Here is a 24,709-nt window from a genome sequence, read left to right on the forward strand (position 1 = left end):
GTGTTCAGAAAAGAGCTCAAGAAACTCAGAGAAAGACTACCTTCTGGAGTAAGTCAACTGCAATGAAACAACTCTTCGCATGGTATTTACCTTGTATTAGGTTTAAGTAATCTACAGATGATTTAAAGTGCACCAGAAGACGTGCATTAGTTATAAGCAAATACCATGCCATTTTACATAAGCAACTTCAGCATCCATGGATTTTGGTATCCCATGAAGCTCCTGGAACCAATCCCTGTGGATGAGGGATGACTGTAACTGAATGAACAAACAGGATGTTGCATATAGTACAATGGTTTAGTGGAGCTGTTAAGACATCCTAGCTTGAATCTTGGGTGCTACAACTTCAGTATTTGCAATCTTGGGCAAGTTCCTAGCCTTTATGGGCCTCATTCCCCATCTATAAAAACAGGGATGATTGGGATTATATGAGGATGAAGGAAGTCAGTACATGGAAATGCAAGTCCTTGTTATGTACTAAGTACACAACATAATTTATAACTTTACCATTATTTCCAGAAAACAACTTTAATATTACCAAGTTTTATGTAACTGGTCATTTCTTAATAACATTTTTAGTGATTCTTTGTAAACCTTAGATATACTTCAGTTTAACAACTTGAAAAGAACCTTAGATATTAACTTGTCTAACTTATGTATACAAACAAAATGTCAGCAAAAAGACATTTCTATCATCAACTGTTTTTAGTTTGATTAAAGGCAATACTGAAATTAGAACCCAGGTTTTATAACATCCAGTTTAATGCTCTCTCTTCTCTATCAGACTGCATACATCCTCAGGATTTTTTTCTAAAATAGGTAAAAACGAACAAAAAAAAACTATTCATTGGGAATACATGAAAATGCCAAGAGTGCGAAGCCAGTCAAAATATAGTTTAAATATCTTTCAAGAGCAGTGTTCCTGTGTTCCTCATATAGTCCCATAAATATAGATCAAATGTTAAACTGTATGTATCAAGATTTGGTGCTGAGTAAAACTGTAAATATGACATTGTATAGAAACATACACTGTTAAGAGCAGGCAGTCATTCAGATTCTCCCAAATGTTTACAGATTCAACTATATAAAGGCCAAAATTTCAGATATAATTCAAGAAAATGAAAAACAATTCTTTTATCAGCTATGTTTTCTTGGGTGACTCTACTTCTATGCTATAGTTTATCAGGAAGAATTGACAGTTAACTTTAAAATACAGAAACTGACTATAAGAGGGTTGATTTTCTAAGTTTACTACTACTCCCTCCCCCCCACTAGGTATTTTCACAGGTGCTGCTATACCAATTTTTTTAATATGTTGCTGTAAAAAAATTAGTGTAGCACACTTGCAAAAATTATTTGCTGGGAAGGGCGGAACGAAGAGCTTGGTAAGTAAACATAGAAGGTGTATGTTATTTGTGTAAAAATACAGTAATTCTACTGTATTTCATCAGTTCTTACAATAAAAATAGAAATAAGCTTTTAATATCATTAGCTTAGGTTGCCTTAGGACAAAAAGCAAATGGGATTCTTAACATTAACATTCACTTGTCTACTAACACCTAATAAACAAATTTGTAACAAGGCAAAAAAAAATACAACAAAAAGTATCTATCTTTACCAATTTATTTTATACAAAACAGTAGCAATGTAGAATATGGGAATCTTCCGCTGCCACGCACGCAAGTTGTGAATATTCCAAGCCAATGTACAGTTTTTGGAGGGGAAGGCTAAACAATAGCATCAACCATGCTACTGAACTTAAGAATTTTTTATTTTTCAAAAAGGTTTAAAATTAGATAGCAATGTCTTCTTCATATTGCTCTCATCATTGAAGATGGAAGAAAAATAAAAAGTGACGTTATAAGTTTAAAAAAGGGGGAAAGGAAGGGAAAAACCAAGAGGCTGCTACAACACTGCCATATAGTCAAACCATCATACTTCAATATTTGCATACTTGATAGCAGCATTATTTTACTGAACCGTGTGCAACTACATGTAGAAACACATCAAAGCAAAATGTCATGGCAGTTATCAATCAAGATTCAAAAGAAAGAAAACAAACAATAACCTTAGGATGAACACACTATAAGTAGATGAACATATGAAGAATGAATCAATATCTACATTCTTGGACTGTTCCATTCTGCTCCGTGTGTGTCAACTCAATTGTCAACTGTGCATTTTTGGCGGATTTGAGTTTTTCCAGTTCTTAGTAAACTGCATGCTTGGAACAAAGAGGGTCATAATAAATCCTTCTACACAATGAACTTTAAGTAGACAGCTGAAAATAAATTTACTACTTGTAAACACACACCAAAAACAAAAAACAAAAAAAAAGATTTTTTTTTTTTATCTTTAAACAATCAGTGCTTCCAAAAGCGCATTATCTTCGATATCGACCTCTCTCCCCTCGGTCTCTGTCCCGATCACATAATCGCTCTCTTTCTCTTTCTCTATCTCGCCCTCTATCTCGCTCTCTGTCTCTTCTATTATCTCTGGGGCGATCTCGCTCTCGTTCCCGATCTCTTTCACGGGGTCTACTTCTCCGGCCACTGACAACCGCTTGGGTGCGACGAAGGAAATCATCCACCCTCATGTCATAATCATGCTAGAAAAGGGAAGAAACAGTTTGGGCATGTCAAAATTTCCACTGAAATTTGAGTCCCTATACTGTAGTTTTTATTTGACAGACAAATCTAAAGAAATATAGTTATTAATTCACAGAATTATAATTTAGGCACTGCTCAGAAAAAGGATTTTTAATGTCTCAGTAATCAAATACCTATAACAACAGGGCTATTCAAACCTCATAAAAACCATTTCAAGCATAAGGTTTCCTATTTAACTTTTCCATACAGTCCTTTTAACAAGATTATTGTATTAATGCTTTTCTGTAACAGGCTAAACCAACTTTTTTCCATCCTACAATTCTACAAACTAATCTCAATCAACTCTGCCCTCTTAAGGTGAAATTAGGAATTTTTATGTTCAAAATTTTCTTTCAACCTAAACTGCTGTTGATAAATGATTTATGGAATTAGATCGAAATATGAGAAAACAGGAAATCCCGATGGCATAGTGATTAAGTACTGTGGCTACTAACCAAAAAGGCTGGCAGTTCAAATCTACCAGGCACTCCTTGGAAACTCTACGGGGCAGTTCTACTCTGTCCCATAGGGTTGCTATGAGTTGGAACTGACTCAACGGCAACGGGTTTTTTTTTTTTTTTTTTTGGTAAGAAAATATTACTTCAGTAAAAATGCCAAGTCATTTCCACAAAGAGCCAACAATGCATAAAAGACTGAAGAAGACAACGAAGGGAAAGATGAGCAACTGTGAACATGAGTGCAAAGGAAAAGCTAACAATCCCTGCTCCAGTTTAAGCTTTCTATCCTAGGTTCACAACTTTACTTAACTGAATATACTCCTTTTTCAAGTCAGCTTAAATAACTGCAGACATAAGGCTCCGAAACACAATTACATACAATTATATATCACTATTACTTATAATGAATCTATGCATTTTACATAAGCATGAAATACATATACCCAGAAACCTAGTGCCGTCGAGTCAATTCCGAAATATATATACAAACCAAAAAAATTACTATACGAAGGTCCAAGAAATGGTACAGCTTGTCAAAAAGGGTATGCTTAGTAAAAGAATCGTGAAATGAATTCTTATTTTGAAAATCCTATCATTCAAAAAGGCATTTTTAAAAAGCATGGTAACCACTTAGTGAATAGACATCATCACAAACTCTGCATCTCCTTCTTGTGTGACTAACTGGGAAAAGCTAATTTGTAATTACTCAGTTCAGAAGAAAGGCCTGGCGATCCACTTCCAATAAATCAGCCACTGAAACGCTACGGAGCACTGTTCTACTCACACACACGTAGTTCACCATCAGTCAATTCAGTTCTGGTTCACTGACACCTTACGTGTCAGAGTAAAACTGCTCCACATGGTTTCCAATGGAAATAGATCATGAGGACTTTCTACCTAGGCACCTCTGGCTGGACTCAAGCCACCATAATTTTGGTTAGCAGCCCAACAGGTTAACCATTTGCACCACCCAGGGACTGCATCAATCACTTAAAAACCAAAAAAAAAAAAAAAAAAAACCAATGCCATTGAGTCAATTCCGACTCACAAAGACCCTATAAGACAGAACAGAACTGCCCCATAGGTTTACAAGGCTGTAATCTTTACAGAAGTAGACAGCCATATCTTCTCTTGCAGAGCAGCTGGTGGGTCAATCTGCTGAGTCAGCAGCTGAGCAATTAACCAGCGTACCACCAGGGCTCCTTACTAGTCAGTTAAAAACCAAAAACCCATTGCCGTTGAGTTGATTCCAACTCACAGAAGCCCTGTAGGACAGAACAGAACTGCCCCATAAGATTTCTAAGGAGTTGCTGGTAGATTTGAACTGCCAACCTTTTGGTGAGCAGCATAAACTGTTAACCACTGCACTGCCAGGAACCCTATTAGTCAGGATCCTCAAATTGTTTTATTGAATGTTAAATGTCTTAATTTTAAAGCATCAACTTTTTTTTTAATGATAAGGAAATAAATGAAAATGCTTAGAAGTATTTCAAAGATAAGCTAGGAAACTATTACTCTGACCAACCCTCTCAAATATGTGTGCTCTTCATTTAGCAGGAACACAGAGGATGTTTGCCTGGCTCAATGCACACTCAAGCAAAAAAAAAAATAATAATAATAACTTCCAACTTTTACGCTCTACTTTAACAACCAAACTACCTTTCTAAGGCTATTAAACTTATATGCACATGGCTTAAACTTTCAACAAGTGCCAGGAGACAATTTCTACTATTTAAAACAAAAGTACTATTTAAAAAAAAAGAAGCCATTTAATTAATAGTCCCACTAGTATAATGAAGATCAAGAAACCATGAACTAGAGATAGCTGCATCTCTCAACATCAGTTTGTCATATGCTAGCATCATTTTAAGAACCAAAGGCAGAGCAGAGGTCCAACAATTCACTTGGATACCAGTTTCAACAAAAATTGGTAAATATATAAACAAACGAGATTGATACCATATTTGATGACTAACTTAATACGAACCATCTACCCTATGAGAGTTAAAACTGAGAATATATAAAAAGCTTAGAAATACCCATTAGCAGTATTAATTACATAGTTATACACCCTCTCCTCACTTAACAACATGGTTAGGTTCCAAAGACCAGGTCGTTAAGAGAAATTGGTGTTAATGCGAAAATGAAGAACGACCACATTAGATCACAAAATGGAAGATTACTACATCATTACATATACCAAATTATGTCATCACATAACTTCCAAACGACATCATTACATAACTGCCAGGCCACTGAGAACCAGGATCCAGCCGAGCTGACACATAACCTTAACCACCAAAGCCAGCGTTACTCCTGCCTCACACCTTGCGTTCAGTGCTGCCACCTGTACGTCATTTAATGGGCAAAGCAGTTGGATAGATTTTTTAGTGTCATAAATGAGAAATGTCATATAATGGGACGGTCAGTAAGGTGTGATTACAACACACGTACAGAAAGGAAATATACCTAGCATTACCTAAAAGTTATATACAGGAATTATCTAAACTTAAGCCATATGTTTGTGATTTGATCAGCAAAAGGAATATAGTATATTTTAAACAATCCAAAAGGGCATGATGAGCTATTTCAAATAAAAATAAGTTGTAAATTACTCCAAAACAGTCTGCAGTAAGAATATGAAATGCTTCATCAGTCAACATAATCTGGTATTTCCCTCATTTAAATTACCTACAGACTTCTAAATAGTTCCCTCACACCTTTGCCTTCTCATGCACTTACTACTCGTTTATCTCTGTATCTTGCTTCATGTGGTACTGGATGATGTCCTGAGTAAGGGGGATGGGCTTGAGGAGGTGGAGCATGATGCTGATAGTACGCATGATGTGGAGGCTGTTCCATTCCTGGGTAAGGGGGCTAAGAAAAAAAAAGACAGAGAACCATTTCCATAAGAATCTACCAAATACTCTCATAAAGCAACCATTCTTAGGATCGTTCCACCCACAACACCCCCTAAACAAGTAATTTAAGCTGACTAGCCACTCACTTTGATGACATCAAGCATCCTCACATGTCCGACTGCTGAATACATAATGTGTGTAATAACTTAACTTCACATTTTTAGGATTTAACAGGTTTACACTTTTCTACCCATATTACTTAAATACTAATAGAAATAGCAAACACGTTAACACTTACTAAGAGCTAAGCACTGACCTAAACACTTTACATGTCTTATTTCTCACAGTAAACCTATGAAACAGGGAAAAATGAGGAACCAAGTGGTTAAGTAACTTCCTTAAGATAACACTGCTAGCAAAGGGGTGGGCCCAGTATACAACGGCAGACATCCTGGTTCTAGAATCCATGATCTCCACACCACTATGTACTAACCTATACCTTTAAAAAAAAAAAAAAAAGAATTTAATAAACTTTTAAATGTCTTTATAGAGGGGAAATCAAAGATTACTTTAAGTGTCAAGATAATATACTAAATACTTCCATTTTTTAAATTTCATAGACTCTAAAGGAAAGAAATCTTCAAGTTGTATACAGTAGTATACAACTATATACTACCTTAAATAGAGTAAGAGTCAGATAAAGAAACTACATAAAAGCAGTGTTTAAGTTAAAAAATAATAAAAGCTACTTAAACTTCTGAGTTTTATTTCTTGGTAATTAATACTTCATCCATCATCTCCAATACCTTAAAATACACTTTAAGTGACTGAAAGCATTCCCCTTGACAACAGGAACCAGACAAAGATGCCCTTTATCACTTATCTTCTGCATCATTGTGCTGGGAGTCCTAGCTAGAGCAGTAAGGCAAGAAAAAGAAATAAAGAGCATCCAAATTGGTAAGAAGTACAAATATCCCTATTTGCAGGTGATATGATCCTATACACAGAAAACACCAAAGATTCCACAAGAACAGTACTGGAACTAATAGAAGGTTTCAACAAAGTAGCAAGATACAACATCAAAATGGATTCTTTTACTCCAACAAAGAGAACCTTGAAAAGGAAATTCGGAAAACAATACCACTTACTATAGCCCCACAAAAGATAAAATACTTAGGAATAAATCTAACCAGGGTAAAAGACCTACACAGACACACCTCATTTTAATGCACTTTTGCTTAATTGCGCTTTTTAAAAATTGAAGGTTTTTGGCAGCCCTGTGCCGAGCAATTCTATTGGTGCTGCTTTTCCAACAACATGTGCTCACCTGGTGTCTCCGTCACATTTTGGTAATTCTCACAATATTTAAAACTTTTTCATTATTACTGTATCTGTTATGGTGACTTTTGATTCTGATGTTACTACTGTTAATTGTTTTGGGGCGCAAGGAAATATGTCCCTGTAAGATGGCAAACTTAATAAATGTTGTGTGTGTTCTAACTAGTCCATGGACTTGTCATTCCCCTATCTATCCACCTCTCCTCAGGCTTTCCTATTCCCTGAGAGACAACGATGTCGAAACTAAGCCAATTAATAACCCTACGATTGCTTCTAAGTGTTCAAGTGAAGAGTCGCATGTCTCTCATTTTAAATCAAAAGCTGGAAATGATTAATCTAAGTGAGAAAAACATGTCAAAAAATAAGACAGGCTGAAAACTAGGCCTCTTGCACCAAATAGTTAACCAAGTTGTAAATGCAAAGGAAAAATTCTTGAAGGAAATTAAAAGTGCTACTCCAGCGAACACAGAAATGATGAGAAATCAAAACAGCCTTATTCCCGATATGGAGAAAGTTTTAATGGTCTGGATCAAAGATCAAACTAGCCACAAGGTTCCCTTAAGTCAAGCAAGGCCCTAACTCTCTTCAGAATTATGAAGGCTGAGAGGTGAGGAAGCTGCAGAAGGAATGTGACGCTAGCAGATGCTGGTTCATGAGGTTTAAGGAAAGAAGCCGTCTCCATAACATAAAAGTGCAACGTGAAGCAAGTGCTGAAGAAGAAGCTGCAGTGAGTTATCCAGAAGATCTAGCTAAGGTAACTGACGGAGGTGGCTATGCTAAACAACAGAGTTTCAATGTAGACAAAACAGCCTTACACTGGAAGAAGACGCCATCTAGGACTTTCACAGCTAGAGAGGAGAAGTCAATGCCTGGCTTCAAAGCTTCAAATGACAGACTGACTCTCTTGTTAGGGGCAAATACAGCTGGTGACTTTAAGTTGAAGCCAATCCTCATCTGCCATCCCAAAAATCCTAGGCCACTTAAGAATTAGGCTAAATCTACTCTGCCTGTGCTCTATAAATGGAACAACAAAGCCTGGATGACAGCTCATCTGTTTACAACACGGTTTACTGAATATTTCAAGCCTACTGTTGAAACCTATTGTCCAGAAAAAGATTCCTTTCAAAATATTACTGCTCACTGACAATGCATCTGGTCACCCAAGAGCTCTGATGGAGATGTACAAGGAGATTAATGTTTTCATGCCTGTTAACACAACCACCATTCTGTAGCCCATGGATCAAGGAGGAATTTCAAGTCTCATTATTTAAAAAATGCATTTCATAAGGCTATAGCTGCCATAGTGATTCCTCTGATGAATCTGGGCAAAGCAAATTGAACAACTTTTGAAAAGGATTCACTATTCTAGATGCCATTAGGAACATTCATGATTCATAGGAGGTCAAAATATCAACATTAACAGGAGCTTGGAAGAAGGTGACTCCACCCCTCATAGATGATTTTGAAGGGTTCGAGATTTCAGTGGAAGAAGTCTGCAGTTCTGCTGCAAATAGCAAGAGAACTAGAATTAGTAATGGAGCCTGAGGATGTAACTGAATTGCTGCAACCTCGTGATCAAACTTTAACGGATGAGGAGTTGGTTCTTATGGACAAGCAAAGAAAGTGGATTCTTGAGATAGAATCTACTCCTGGTTAAGATGCTGTGAACCTTATTGAAATAACAACAAAGGATTTAGAATATTATGTAAACTTAGTTTTTATTTAAGCAGGGGCAGGGTTTGAGAGGACTGCCTCCAGTTTTGAAAGAAGTACTTACTTTGGTTGAAATGCTAACAAACAGCATTGTATGCTACAGAGAAAGCTTATGTGAAAGGAAGAATTAATATGACAAACTTTATTGTTGTCTTATTTTTAAAAATTGCTACAGCCACCCTAACTTTCAGCAACCACCACCCTGATCCATCAGCAGCCACTAACACTGAAGCAAGACCCTTCACCAGCAAGAAGATTGTGACTTGCTGAAGGTTCAGGTGACAGTTAGCATTTTTTAGCAATAACGTTATTAATATATGTACATCACATTTTTAGACATAATGCTACTGTGCACTTAATATACTATAGTGTAAACGTAACCTTTATATGCACTGGGAAACCAAAAACTTCATGTGACTCTCTTTACTGCAATATTCACTTTACTGCAGTGGTTTGGGATTAAATTCACAGTATCTCTGAGGTATGCCTATACAGAGAAAACTACAAAACGCTACAAGAAACCAAGAGACCTACATAAATGGAAAAACATACTATGCTCATGGATAGGAAGACTCAACATTGTGAAAATGTCAGTACTACCCAAAATGATCTACATATATGAGACACTCCTGATCCGAAATCCAACAACACTCTTTAACAAGATGGAAAAACCGATCACTAACATACGGAAAGAAAAGAGGCCCCAGATAAGTAAAGCATTCTTGAAGAAGAGCCAAGGAGGCCTCACACTACCTGATTTCAGAATCTACCACAAAGCCAAGGTAGTCACAACAGCCTGGTTCTGGTGTAAGGACAGACACATAGACCAATGCAACAGAATTATGAACCAAGATGTAAATCCATCCACCTTTGGACAGCTGACCTTTGACAAAGGGCCACAATCCATTAAATGAGGAAAAGGCAGTCTGCTTAACAACTGCTGCTGGCCAAAACTGGATGTTCATTTGTAAAAAAATATGAAACAAGACCTATACCTCACACCGTAAATAAAAAATAACTCAAAATGGATCAAAGATCTAAATCTAAAACTATAAAGATCTTGGAAGAAACAACAGGGACAAGAGCAGTGGCCCTAATATACGGCATAAATTGAATACCAAACATAACTAAACATGTATAAACAGGAGAAGATGAACTAGCTAAATGAGATCTCCTAAAAAGTTAACAGTTAAACACTTACCAAAAGCTTATGCAAAAGAGTAAAAAAGAGAACCTACAGAGTGGGAAAAAAAAAACCTGGCTACGACATATCATAATCTCTAAAATTTATAGAAAACTTCAGTACCTTAACAACAAAAAAACAATTCCACTGAAAAATGAGCAAAGGATATGAACACTTTACCAAAGACGACACTGAGACAGCTAACACACACATGAAGAAATGCTTGCAACCATGAGCCCTCGGAGAGATGCAAAAGAAAACTGCAATGAGACAGATATCATTTAACGCCAACATTACTGGCACTACTCAAAAGAAAGAGAAAATAACAAATGATGGAAAGGCAGTGGGAATACTGGAAGTATTATACAATGCTAGTGGGAATGTAAAATGGTACAAACACTATGGAAAACACTATGGAATGGCACTTCCTTAAAAAGCTAGAAATAGAATACATGCCGCAGCAATTCCACTCCTTGTTATATACCCTAAAGAATTAAGGGCCGTAACACAAATAGATATATGCACACCGACGTTCAATGCAGCATTATTTATAATAGCAAAACCATGGAAACAACCTAAGTGTCCATCAACAGACGAATGGATTAACAAACTGTAGTACATGCACACAATGGAATACTACGCAGCGATAGAGTAATGACGAATGTGTGACACATCTCACAACGTGGATGAATTTGGAGGATGCTGACCGAAATAAGTCAATCACGAAAGGACAAATATTTTACGACAGACTATTATAAAGGAGTAAAAAAAGGTTCACATACAGAAAAAAAAAGTCCTTTGATGGTCACCATGGATGGGAGTGAGAGGGATGGAAAATTACCAAATAGATAATCAGTGAAGGGAAAGCCAATAAACAATATAGGGGAAGCGAGCGAAACATGAACAAAGCATGGGAGGACACTGAGAGAAAATAAAGAACAGAGGGCAACAAAACTAACTAGTAATTACTACAGCAGAGACAATCCAGCAATGATAGTATTAAAAAACACTAATTTACAAATGGATACATAGGTACATAGGTATGTCAAGAGGTATGTGGGAGGGTATAATGAAACACACCAACTTGCAGATATAGGTTTGGTGGTGGTTATTTCTACATACATAACTGTAGGTGCAGCTTATATATTAATAAAGACAATAGAGCACAGAAGTGCCACAGTCAAGGAGTTAAGGCAACTTCTTAGACATAACCAAACACCTCGTGGGGCAAAGTACCTAGGCTCAAAGGCAAAGGGCCAGAGATTAAGGGGACATTGATGTCAACTGACACAACATAGTTCATAAAGACAAAGTTCTGCAATCTCCTTTGTAAGTAGCGTCTGGGATCGTAAAAGCTTGAGAGGGGCCAACTAACATACAAGCATTGGTCTCTTGCCATCTGGAGCAAAGTAGAGTGCAGAAAACCAAAGACTCAAGGGAGCAATTAGTTCAAAGGACTAATGCACCACATGAACCTATGCAACCTTGAGACCAGAAGAACTAGATGATGCCCAGCTACTACCACCGACCACTCTGACTAGGATCACAACAGAGGGTCCCAGGCAGAGCTGGAGAAAAATTGTCAAACAAAAAATCAAATTCACAATAAAAGCCACACTTACTGATCTGAAAGAGACTGGAGGGATCTCTAGAATATGCCCTAAGATACCTTTGTGAACTGGAACTGAAGCCATTTCCAGAGATCACGTTTCAGAAGAACCAAAGACAGGCCCATAATATAAACGATATCTGAGAGGAACATGTTTCTTAGAACAACCATTATCTGAGATCAAAGGAACAACATTTATCCAAAAGCAAAGATGGGAAGGCAGGAAGGGGTAGAAAATAAGGACAGAGAGAAAACTGGGAACCTAGAATGGAAACAGGGAAAGTGCTAACACATTAGGGGAAGGAAACCAATGTCATGGAACACTTTATGTACAAACTATCGAATGAGAACTTAATTTGCTCTGTAAACTTTCACCTAATGCACAATATATTTTTAAAAAAGGGAGACAAAAGCAAATAAATACACACACTATAAGAACATTGTGCTCTTAAAGAAAGGAAATAGCAATTAGGAAAAATCAGAGTTTAATTAGGCTTAGTTTAAACAGAGACCAATTTACACGTATTAGGGGGCACTATGCTTGTACCTAACAATGACTATGAGGATGGTGTAGGACTGGGCAGTGTTTCATTCTGCGGTACACAGGGCTGCTGAGTCGGAACCAACTTGGCAACACTTAACAACAAATGCTAACCTTTACATGTATTATTTGAAATTATCAGCTCAACAATCCTTATGAGGTTGATACTATTCCATTAAATTGTAAGCACACAAAGGCATAATGTACATTTCTCTCACCACTGTATACCTATAGTAAGCACAGTGCCTTGCACAGAGTAGGTACTAAATACTTGCTTGATAAGCCAAAGCATAAACAAATGCCCAGTAAGTATTACAAATGATAAAAACAAAGCAATATGTAATGAAACTTGTCCAAGGTCAGAGTTGGGAAGAAAAGAGAATACATTTGAACCCAGGCAGTGTGTACTAGTAACCACTACAATAAGCTACTATACTTATCAATAAAGCCTGTCAGCTTATTAATTTTAATATGTATTTTAAGCCTCTCAATAGATAACTGTACTAATCATATACCAAGTTAAGTACCCAAAATACTAGGAACTGCTAACAAAGTTAGGTAACTTGCAAAAATAGAATACAAACCATTCCTTGCCAAGGTGGTGGTGGTCCCATGTTATGAAATTCCCTCACATAATCATTGTAGGACTAAAATGAAAGATGACAATGTCAATATTAAATACAAAACATCCCACAACTACAAAATAGATCAGATCCTGATTTCATCTACATTAAATCTATAAAATGAAATGCTTACCCCATTTAAAAACACATCTCGGCGAACTCCTGAAAATCGTCTGTTGGGAATAAGATTTGTGAAACTAAATTCAGGTAATTCATAAACTAGTTCCAAGAATGTAATTCAAAACCAAGCAAGAGTGAACCCAACTTACCTGTCCACTTCCTGGTATCGTGGATCCTTTAAATACCCTGTTCAAACAGCAAGCATTTTAGTATATCAAATATATAATTTTTTATGATGGCATCAGCAATTAAACCTTCCCTACCACTCAATTCTTTCCATGAAATATTTAAGTGACACTACTGTATTATTTCATTCTCAAATTTCTTCTCAGTTTACATGATAATCTAAATTACCTAAATTTAGGAAGTACCTAAGTTACTTCATACCACAGAATTATAAACTGGTAGAGGGGCTTTAGAAACTCTGGTGGCATAGTGGTTAAATGCTACGGCTGCTAACCAAAGGGTCGGTCGGCAGTTTGAATCTGCCAGGCGCTCCTTGGAAACTCTGTGGGGCAGTTCTACTCTGTCTTATATGGTCACTATGAGTCAGAACTGACTCAACAGCACTGGGTTTGGTTTTTTGGTTTCAGAGAGGCTTTAGTATGCATCTTCTAAGTTCACACCCCTAATCTACCTACACAAAAAATTTATTCATTTTGAACAACAGGAGATAAGGATAAGGACAGGAAGCTATTTAAAAGACACTGCAATGGACTTTCTTAATATAAATGTTTATCTTCCACCTTGAGTACGTACACACAGGCCTTGCTGAGACAACCAGTTTCTAAAAATGCAAATCTGAGGAGGGCATCAAAATTGTACAAATGAAGAGAGATATTTTAAAGGAAAGAACCATGGAGATAAGACAAATATTCTTTTCTCTCCTTCTTTTAGTCAGGACCCAGCAAATTAAAATGTAAAAACAAGTGAGTAGCCCTATTTTTACAGAAAAACTAATTTCACTTTTTAAAAGTCACCCAGTGTGAGATAAAATGAGGTTTATTAAGTCACTTGTTTAACAGTACTGTTAACACTAACGCCAATTTCCAAACTGCCTAAGTTTTATAAGTGTACCACTGACTGTTTTAAATATGTCTTTTCTTATAGTTTGCCAGTAAGATAGGACATGGGCTATTTAAAAAGTTGCCTTTAGATTACAAACCAAATACCTCCCCATTCTTCTCAAAAACGTGAAGTTAGAATTTTTTAGTTAAAATCATATGGCATAATTTCAGTTTCCGATTAAAGCTATATGCCACATAAATTACTAAATGCCACAGGGAATAAAAGGCATAAGAGTATAATAAAGTCATTAGCTTTCTTTAACGTCTATTTAATTTTTAAATACATGTGTAGGTAAGTTTTCATTTTTCTATTACTTATAAATTAGCTATTTCAGATAACAGATTATGATAAGTTATACTGGAATAAATTAGACAATCCTAACAGAGTAGGGACAAACTATCAATAAGACTTCCTAAGGTTTAAATATTCATGTCCTAAAGTTTCTCACTTCTAAAAGTTAAGGAGTATGACAGAAGTGTATGTATTTTTTTAAAATAATTTTAAGTGAAATATCTGCAGGATTATAAAATATTAACCTGGTCTCTGGTGAAACTCAGGGGGATAGTCAATCCTTGGTTTCTTTCTGCTGTTATGAATATCATACTCTTCTGGTCGACGCCTACACAAATTAGACACATTAGAAATTAAACTAAAAACAGCTGGGAGAACAAAAAACAAAGCAAGAGTTTTTGACAGAAACAAGTACAGAGGATAGCTCATCATTTCCTTTAAAAAATGTCTTAATTTTTGGTGAGCACATAATCTTAAAATTCATAAATTTTAATTCCTCCAAATTACTACAGACCAAACCTTAAATATATTGCTTGAAGTAGTATTACTCCACAATCTCATGCTATAATGAGATGCGTAGAAAGAGCCACCTGCTCAAAACATGCAAATCACATTTTAGTATATTCTGAACATAAATAATGAGTCACGTTTAAACTAAATATTCAGTTTAACAGAACATTTTCCGAAATAGTATCTCTGCTCAGGTGTAAAAGAAAGGAAAAAAAAAAAAAAAACCTACCATCATTATACAATGAAGTAACTGAATTCTATGTATTTAAAACTTTTAAAGTCATCTTCAGATAAATCTAAACAAAACTAAGAAATTCTTTAAAATTTTCTTCTGCTTGCACAAAATTATACTTTTCACATAATTATACATAAAATTTGATACTTATTAAAAGCAAATTTACATGAAATTTTTCAAAACCTTTATACTTTGAAAAACTAATTTCTACAATTAATAACATTTAGGAATTAAGGATTTTTTTTTTTCCCAAAGTAAAATTGGCTTTTAAATACTGCCAAGTAATAGGGTCAGTCTTAACAGTTCATAAAACTAGTTCGAAGCGTATTCTTTAGAAGGTGAAATTTTACTGTCTGCAGAGGGTTGCTCTTTACTGTCTTCCAAAAATCTCGATGGTTGTTTTAAGACATCATTAAATACACTTCATTTTACTTAGCATTTAGTAAAGAGCTAAACAAAATTTTTAAAAATCAAGTTTTTAGTACTAAATATATCTTTTTACCTTTAATGCCAAATAAAAACTCTAAAATAACCTGACATCACTAGGTTTTCAGCTAGTTTTCTAAATACTGTTTTTAACAACACAGCTGTTTTATTTAGTCAAACTGCAAAGTTAAGTGAAATAACACCAAGCCCCCCAACAGAATAAAAGCAGTTGTATCTACAATTAAGACTAAGAAAATTAAAAGCTGGTTTAAAACATAAACATACCGCTTTCTTGTAGTTTGGGTAGTGCATTTACGACCGGTATAAAACATGATAGTAACAGTTCATATAGTAGTCCAACTACTGACTTTAAGCTGTAAGCCACATACATAAATGGAGGCCCTGGCAGGCTTGAGAGAAGGTGTAGTGGTGTATAAGTATAGTTTGCAGTCCATTGCAAAACTGAGGTAAAAACTTCATTTGTATATACTGTATTGCACTGGAAACCTCTTAGCTTAAAACTTCAAAAGACATCTTGGTGCTCAGTCCTTTTAGGCCAAAAATAAGGGGGCTCTGCCAGGTTTCCTCCTACCTACTCCACATTGTCCTTTTTAAGCTCAAAGAAATGGGGGCTCTTGTTGGATAATCTGTACCTACCACAGGATGTTTCCACCAAAAGGAAACTTAACCAAAGGTTTCATCCCATCAACCACACTTCCAACAGTCTTTAGCAGAATATTTTAGATTTAGCTGTATGCAAATCTATACAGGGAAAGGTGTTGGGTAGAAGGGCTTAAATCAGTCCTTTGCAAAGACTTCTCCAATTCTGTAACAAGTTAAACCCCCTTTTCCTGGAAAATGCTGTTTAGTTCATAAGGTAGTGATCAACAACAATGGCGATCCTCTAACAAACACTTTTAAGTCCACAGGTACTGCCAGCATCTGGAAAAGTTGTTAACAGACACAGCAACAGCCCTTCTTTTTGGTTTGTTGCCGGGTCTCCCAGGGCCACTTGATTCCCTTTGGAAAGAACCTATTGTTTTCAGAAGCTCAGCAAGATGTGTGAATTCAGTGGGCACATGTTAGAGAATATTTGGCAATGGGGTTAACACATCACGGTGGTAAAATTTGAAACAGTCCCAATAATGCTCCTCTTGAATATCAAAATAACTTAAAATATTTTATCCTCTAAAATGAGGCGTCATCTTCTGAAAAATTATAAGTGATCCTTTATAAAAGTCCCATATCTCATAAGGATTATCCAGAGACACACCTGAAAGAAAAGGCTTTTTACAAAATATTAACAATTTTTGCAAACAAAGACTTCCTCCTTGTCCTTTCTAGCCTGTTCTTAGTAAAAAATGCCTACCCTCATTTCAATTGTATTATCAGAATATTATCTAAACTGGCTATCACTCTTTAGCAAATACTTTTTTCTGCATAAGGAAAGATCCCCATTTTCCTCTTGAAAAATGACAGAGACCAAGGTGACCATGTGAAATCCTCAATGAAGCCACAAACTAGTCCATGCAGCTTGATTTGAGGATTTTCTTTTTCTTCTTTACCGCAGGACAAACTTTTGACGAATCATATTCCTCCATCATGTTATTCTGATACATGTGCCTATTATCAGTCCAAAGAACGTTTCTAACCTTCCCACATCCCGGACTGGTTCTCGACGGGATGGACGTCCTCTTGAGCGGGGTTGAGAATGCATTCTTCTCTTGTGACGCATTTTATGAATGACCTGATACAAGTCAATACTTTCATCAGGTGGAAACAGAAGACAAAGCTGGGTTCCACATTCAAGTTCAATTTCCTGGAATATGAAAGTAACAATTTACAAGCTGACAATAGGAGAACCTTTCAACAGACTTGCATTTTCCTGATGTAAAACACCAAAAACAGACTGGCCAGAGGCTTCCTTCCCGAGACTGATGATCAGATGGGATTCCATTTGTAAATCTTTCAGGTTTATGAAATCTTTCAAAAGCGTTTCATGTATTTATATAAAGGATAAAATTTGAAAGTATGGAATCTCTAAAGTTAGATTCACAAACGCAGTTGCTTAAAACCCTGTGACAATCACATTCTGCAAACAAAGGAGCATTTCTTTGTCCAAAATAAAAAAACACTAAGACAAAGTCATCCATCTTAATATGATGGTAGAAAAATACGTATATTAATTTCCATGAAAATACTTTTATGTGGCATATAATTTTTTTTTTTTTTTTGCTAAATACACTGAAATACACTAACCCATGCTGGGCTTTTTATGATGAGCTTTTATTTTCAATTACGAGCAATGAACACAATATTACTTCTAGTTCAGAACCGTGTGGAAACTACAGAGGACAAAGGTTTGGGTTTACATTAAATCAATTTAATTTGTAGACTTGAAAACCTGAGCATAAATACTTAAATCTTCTTTTCATAAAGCTTCCTTCTATTCAGAAAACATCAAGAAAGATGTTAAATGGCGTTTCTAAAATGTATCATGCAAGGTACTGAATCTGCTCAACAGTGACAACATAACAAAAAACCACTTAAAAGCAGACCAATGCTCTTAAAAATTTTCTCTTCACTTGTATTAAAGTAAGTACCATACAAAGCTACCTACACTTCAACATCAATGGAGGTCTCATTAATCAGCTGTAATCACAGTAAATATGAGTTCTAGATGAATATTTTCCCTTAATCTTTCATATAAATTCTTTCAGAAAAGGTTTTAAAATGTCCTTCAATAAAGATCTCTAAATGGGTCAATTAAATATATGTGTTTTTTAAAGAAGTAATTAAAATGACAAACCTGTCCATCACGTCCGATCTTTACTGGCTTATGTTCATTCCAAGGATTGGTGAGATGAGCCGACTTAGTGAAGGGTAATTCACGCCTAAATACAAAGTAGTATCACTTACATTCCTTTGCAGAATCTTGCAGTAAGGACTTTGTACTACTTCAGTAATGGATACCTATGCTAATTATGGCTTAAATGAAACTAAAATGTAAAAAATCAATTAGACTGGTAGAGCTTATACCCTAGAGACAAAATGCCTTCCAAGAAGTTCTTACCACATACTCTACCATATTCTAAAAAAAAAAAAAAAAGCGGTATGATACAGTGCTTAAGAGCACAGGGTTTGGAAACAGACAGTTCTAGGTTTTAAGTCCCAGCTTGCTCTCTCTCCCCCACCCCCCAACTTCTTTGAGCCGAAGTTTCTTTCATTTTATCAACCAGAATATTCCCAACCATTTCCTAGTTGTTTTTAGTTTGTAAATAATGACTTATTTAAATGTTAAGCACAGGCCTTCTATCAGTGCACCCAAAAAATTGTAGTAATTATTTCTGGATCAACAAGCTGAACCTTAACGCCTAATAACAAATGAAAATGGAAGGGTTCCCCATCCTTGGTTCAGACTTGCTTTCTCAGATTCAACTGTCCTCCCCTATATTCAATAAAGTAATAGTCCCCACCATCCATGGAATGGCTTTTGAGTTGTACGATACAAATGTGTATTTATAAAATTATATATTTGTGTGCTTTAATTATGCCTTCAATTTACTACTTACTGGCCATACTACAGGACAGAATCTATATAATTTAAACACTGACTCAATTTCATCAGTTAAAATGAGAGAAATAGTACAAAATGGTCTCACCAAACTTAAAAAAGGTAATCTATGCTTTTATAGTTCTGTATCAACACAAAGAAAAACTCATTGCTGTCGAGTCGATTCTGACTCATAGTGACCCTACAGGACAGAGTAGAACTGCCCCATAGAGTTTCCAAGGAACGCCTGGTGGATTCGAACTGCTGGCCTTTTTTGGTTAGCAGCTGTAGCACTTAACCACTATGCTACCAGGGTTTCCATCAACACAAAGAGTACAAAGATAAATATTTGTTGGTTGTCATGGAATGATCAGAAATTAACAGTATTCAATGATTTTATCTATGTATAAAACAAGTACATAATACCAAATTAATAAATAGTGACCAGCTTTGATTAAATATTTATTGTACCTACTATACAAATGAAAACTGCTGGCTCAAAGGACATACAGAGTAGAGTAACACAAAAAGTAGCAGCTTGCATGCCCACCCTTTCTTCCATACCAGCAAAGAATAAGCATACATATTTTATAAGAGAGTGGGCGACATCAACAGAATACTTTTTTCCCCCCATGAGGAAGTGGTGGGTGACATCTATTTTAAAGAAAGTAATCTGAAAATGCTTCTTAGATGTGGCATATGAGCTGAGCCTGAAAGAAAAATGACTCAGGTGAAACCACATACTAAGAGGTAAGGCAGGGTTTTATCTGAAGAAAAGAGAAGGGCTTGAGCAAAGGCACAATGGAGAAAGAAAACATAACCAAGTAATTCAGTCCAGTGGACGAGCTACATAACCATTTTTTCTAACTTTATTTTCTTTAAGGTGACTATTAAATGTTCGGATTTTACATAATTTTTTTTAAAATCTCAGAAAAAAATCGGACATAGAATTATGTCCAAAGGTAAATTAACATGGCAGCAAGCTTTGGGGTGGTGGTGGTGAGACACGTGTATGGAGGATGAGAGTAGTGAGTGATGTAAATGCCCACTAGGTATTGCTAAAGAACTTGTATTCTTTGTCTCATACACATCTTACTTCACATCAAAAGTGCTTCAAAAGAGTATATACATATCTTTCCCTCTTTCCAGGTGTCAGAGATAAAAAGACTATTATTAGGTAACTTTTTTAGTACCCTATGGGAAACCCTGGTGGCGTAGTGGGGTTAAGTGCTACGGCTGCTAACCAAAAGGTCGGCAGTTCGAATCTGCCAGACGCTCCTTGGAAAATCTATAGGGCAGTTCTACCCTGTCCTATAGGGTCGCTATGAGTTGGAATTGCCTCAATGGCAGTGTGTTTGGTTTTGATTCGGTAGTGCCCTACGAAAAACTAGAATAAATTCATACCAAAAGCTTAGAACACCCAGAAACAGAGCTAGTTAACATTCCTTTGCATTTTGTATAATACTTTTAACCTTGGTTTCATGGCACATCCCAGTTAACTGGCCTAATAACATGTTTAGGCCTTCTGTTCTACCTCCTAGTTCATTATGTAGTACCATGAATCTTCAAAGCTTGTAAGCGGCCGTCTAAGGCACAACTGGTCTCTGTTTAGTTGGAACAACAAACCTGTTGCCGTCAAGTCGATTCTGGGTCATAGCGACCCTACAGGACAGAGTAGAACTGCCCCACTGGGTTGTTGGATTCAAACTGCCAACCTTTTGGTTAGCAGCCACAGCTCTTAAGAAGGATATGGAATGGGTGGCTAATTAACTCCATGAACCACTGCCTTCTTTGCCATGAAACCAGAATAAAGGAATAGTTCCTGGTTACCATTATTGAACATTCTGATTAAAGATTCTATAGAGAAAATCCTATCAAAATGGGAAAATATAGAACAAATGTTCAAATTCTCACAGACTCCAAACTTCTGGAGCCATGGATGCTGGATAAACCCCCATAACTATTGCCCTGAGATAATCTTTAAACCTTAAACCAAAAATATCCTCTGAAGTCTTCTTAAAACCAAACAATAGTTTAGCTTAACTAGTAAATGTCTACCTTGAGCACTGTGCTCTTTCAAGATCTATCTATATGGAATCAAACTGACAACAGCAACTCAAAAGAGTAGGTAGGAAATGTAGGGGGCTTTGAGTTTACATTAGCAAAGGAGGAACAATTCAGAAAATCAGAGTGAGAATGATTACACAACTTGAAGACTGTAATCAATGTCACTAAATTGTACATATGGGAACTGTTGAATTGGTGTATGTTCTGCTGCGTATATTCTCAACAAAAGCAAAATAAATAAAAATTTTTTTAAAGTTGCTATAAAAAGAAAAAAAATACTTTTTAAAGTTTTCCTTTAATTTGCCAGTCAAAGACCAGTTACACAAAAATAACAAATGAGTATCTACTGTCACTAAGCTACAAGATCACAAACTATTACAGAATAAAATTACCACTAATTTAAATATGTGGACCAGGCAATGTTTCATTACGCTGTGCACAGGGTTGCTATGAGTTGGAACCTACTCAACAGCACCTAACAACAACAACAATTTAACTATTAGTAATGGAATACTCAAGATCCAAAATAAAGGTACACGCCCAGCTGGCTGAGTCATTTGGGGTTAAGGTTCTTTGTTCTTATTGGCTCTAACTAGATTCATGAGGTATGTACCCGCTGTGGCTCAGGAGTTACCTAAGAGTCAGAATAAATTAAAAGAAACTGCAAGTCCTTCATTTATGGTGCTCATCCTTACTGTATCCTGTCCTTTTAGGATCTCAATTATAGAACTGCTATCCTAACAATTACCTTTTGAGCAGATGTGTTATGAAGAAGCCTACAGATGGCTATCTTACTAAGGGTCCTATAGACCATGGGAGGGACTCTCTGACCTAAGCGGCTCACTAAATGGGGCAAATTTAACAAACATAAAACTGCAGATGTGTTTATGTTCTGAATAATCATTTGGGTATGAAAGTTTACCGAATAATGGAGAGATCCTGTAAGGAAAAAGGAATGGGTAATTTGACACAGAAGTGAAAAGGGTTAACTAAGAAACAATGAATTTAATTCTAGATGAATAACACTTCACAGATTATAGCCTTACTTTAACTTAGTAATTCCAGGTGGCAACTTAAATAAGTGAATTTTCATGCATCCTCTCCTACCTGCTAATATAAATCTTATCTGATCTCAAACTTCAGTGGGCCTACAAAATACCTAAGATTCAACATGTCTAGGGTAGGTCTCAGGAATCTGCATTTTTAATACTCACTATTGATGCAAGAGATGCAGGGGCTACACCTAAATAAACTTAAGTCTAAAAGAAAAAAAAAAAACTTAAGTCTAGTTGTTATTAAATCCAAAGGATGTTTAACATACCTAAAAATATATACATATATTTATTAAAGCTAAATCCCTTTAATTCTGAAAGCAAAAAGAAGTTTTCATTTTATACAGAAAACTCAAAAGTTCAAGTGATTTACCAAAGGAAATATCAATTCAATAAATATTACATGTCCTCTGGAACTGCTAAGTATTTTAAAATTACTCTTGAATAAGACTTATGAGTATTTAAGAAAAATTAAAAGTACAGTTTTTTACTTACAAAAATTCTTTCTAGGTTCTATATAACTTAAAACTTACTTTAAAATAATAAAAGCACTTTATGATCCCAAATTTTATACCCAACATTGGCTGTATAGCCTCTCTGGGTTTTTATCTCTGCTATACACACTTCAAACAGGTAGTAACACGATTGAAAAACAAATGAAGAGGAATAAGACTGAATAATCTGTGAGTAAACTAAGTTCATCTTTTAAAACTAAGAAACAACTTTTCATATCAATAACTGAAAATGAAGCCTAATAGAAGAAGTAACATTCAAAACAAGATTGTACCATTTAGCCATAAAGAGAAATGGAATTCTGATACATGCTACAACATGGATGAACCCTGAATACATTATGCTACATAAAATAAAGACGCATAAAGACAAATACTGTATGGTCCCACCTGTATGAAATATCTAGAATAGGCGAATGTATAGAGACAAAAATTTATTAGGAGTTATAAAGGACTGCGGGGAGTTATTGCTGAGAATGTATGGAGTTTCTGTTTGAGGTGATGTAAAGCTTTTGGAAATGTATAGTGGTGACAGTACCCATGAGGTATTTGCTCATGGTGAGAGGGCACGGTTGGTAAACAAATGCAGAAGGTGCAAATTATTTGCATAAACTACAGTAATTGATGTCACTGAATTGTACACTTAAAAATGGATAAAATGGTAAGCTTTTTGTTATATTTTTTCCACAAAAAAATAAAAATAAAAAAAAAAAAAAAGATCTACTGCAACTAATTTAAAATGAATAATTACATTCTCTCCTGTTTCCAAGGCAGTATTACCTCCAAATATTTTCCAACAATACTACAAATGTTTTTTTTTTAGTTATAAAACCTAATGCTGACAAACCTATCCTTTGGCCTTTATAATGTTATAATAATAATAAATAAAAATGTCTATCTCTCTGCTAAAAAGTAATCTTCACCTTGGTTCCCCTAATAAGCCGTCACCAGATTTTTAAATTTTATGAATATATATTCTAAATAACTCTAAGCTTATTTTTAAAAACTCTGGGGGCGATGAGATTGGGGAGGTATAGCCTACAATCTCACCACTCCAACATTAGCATTCCAACATAATTTATTACACTGAATACGTCTTTCCATGTTGTTACACAATTATTTCTGCATATTAGATAAACCATAATTAGTATTTGAGAACATATAGCTTTTTGCTACTCTATTAACAATCAATCTAACACACTATTAACACTGTTATCGTTGCCCATATATCTTCATATTACTTCACTGGCCTATGGTAAGGGTTTAAGTGCTTAGTCTGGCCCACATTACTACTTATCTTTGTTTTTTTTTCTCTTTTAGTAACCATCTGTTTCATAAAAAAAAAAAAAGGTGGCTCCCTATCCCACCTATATACATATATACACACACACGCACACACACAAACCCTCCTCTCCATGGTCTCTGTACATTAAAGTGTGTGATTTACCTGCAAATCCAGTCAATTTTAAAGACTCCTCCCAGCATTTTAGCATTCATTCCTGCTGGAAGCACCCAGTGTATAGGAGATCCTCCATGATGCGATTCCGAAGAAAGTCTCGCAAACCCTAAGAGAATGAAACCACAACATAATATATACATGCCAATATAATGTTTTCATATGTCAAAATTATTAGGAGATCCTCCACAATGTGATTCTGAAGAAAATCTTGCTAACCCTAAGAGAATCAAGATCTCAACATAATATATAAAAAAACAGATGTCAATAAAATCAACGTTTTTATATGTCAAAATTATTTTTATTATTCTTACCCTGGAATTTTCCACTCTCTCTTACAGAAAATATTAAGATAACACTCCTTGCAGATCTGAATGCAGCATTTAATTTCTTCTCATTTACAGGTAGCGTGGACCATACACCCTACACAAAAATATGTAAAGAT

The 24,709-nt window shown here is 35.6% G+C and overlaps 1 protein-coding gene across 4 annotated transcripts in view; it reads right to left on the reverse strand.

The window, feature by feature from the left end:
• Window positions 1-1,607: 1,607 nt before the first annotated feature.
• Window positions 1,608-24,709, reverse strand: part of YTHDC1 (YTH N6-methyladenosine RNA binding protein C1) — a 42,072-nt gene continuing 18,970 nt past the window's right edge. For 2 of the 4 annotated variants that reach the window (XM_003415906.4, XM_003415905.4), the window contains 10 exons: window positions 24,579-24,687; window positions 24,256-24,373; window positions 18,434-18,518; window positions 17,277-17,443; window positions 14,699-14,781; window positions 13,244-13,280; window positions 13,108-13,147; window positions 12,936-12,998; window positions 5,849-5,983; window positions 1,608-2,608 (listed from right to left, as the gene is read on the reverse strand). In XM_003415906.4, the coding sequence (XP_003415954.1) occupies window positions 2,384-2,608; window positions 5,849-5,983; window positions 12,936-12,998; window positions 13,108-13,147; window positions 13,244-13,280; window positions 14,699-14,781; window positions 17,277-17,443; window positions 18,434-18,518; window positions 24,256-24,373; window positions 24,579-24,687 (1,062 nt within the window). In that variant the 3' untranslated portion in view covers window positions 1,608-2,383. Of the gene's footprint in view, window positions 2,609-5,848; window positions 5,984-12,935; window positions 12,999-13,107; window positions 13,172-13,243; window positions 13,281-14,698; window positions 14,782-17,276; window positions 17,444-18,433; window positions 18,519-24,255; window positions 24,374-24,578; window positions 24,688-24,709 lie in introns of all 4 variants that reach the window. The other 2 variants (XM_010595710.3, XM_010595709.3) reach the window with 1 other exon arrangement.

Source organism: Loxodonta africana, chromosome 5 (genome assembly GCF_030014295.1).
Source record: "Loxodonta africana isolate mLoxAfr1 chromosome 5, mLoxAfr1.hap2, whole genome shotgun sequence".
Classification (NCBI taxonomy): domain Eukaryota; kingdom Metazoa; phylum Chordata; class Mammalia; order Proboscidea; family Elephantidae; genus Loxodonta; species Loxodonta africana.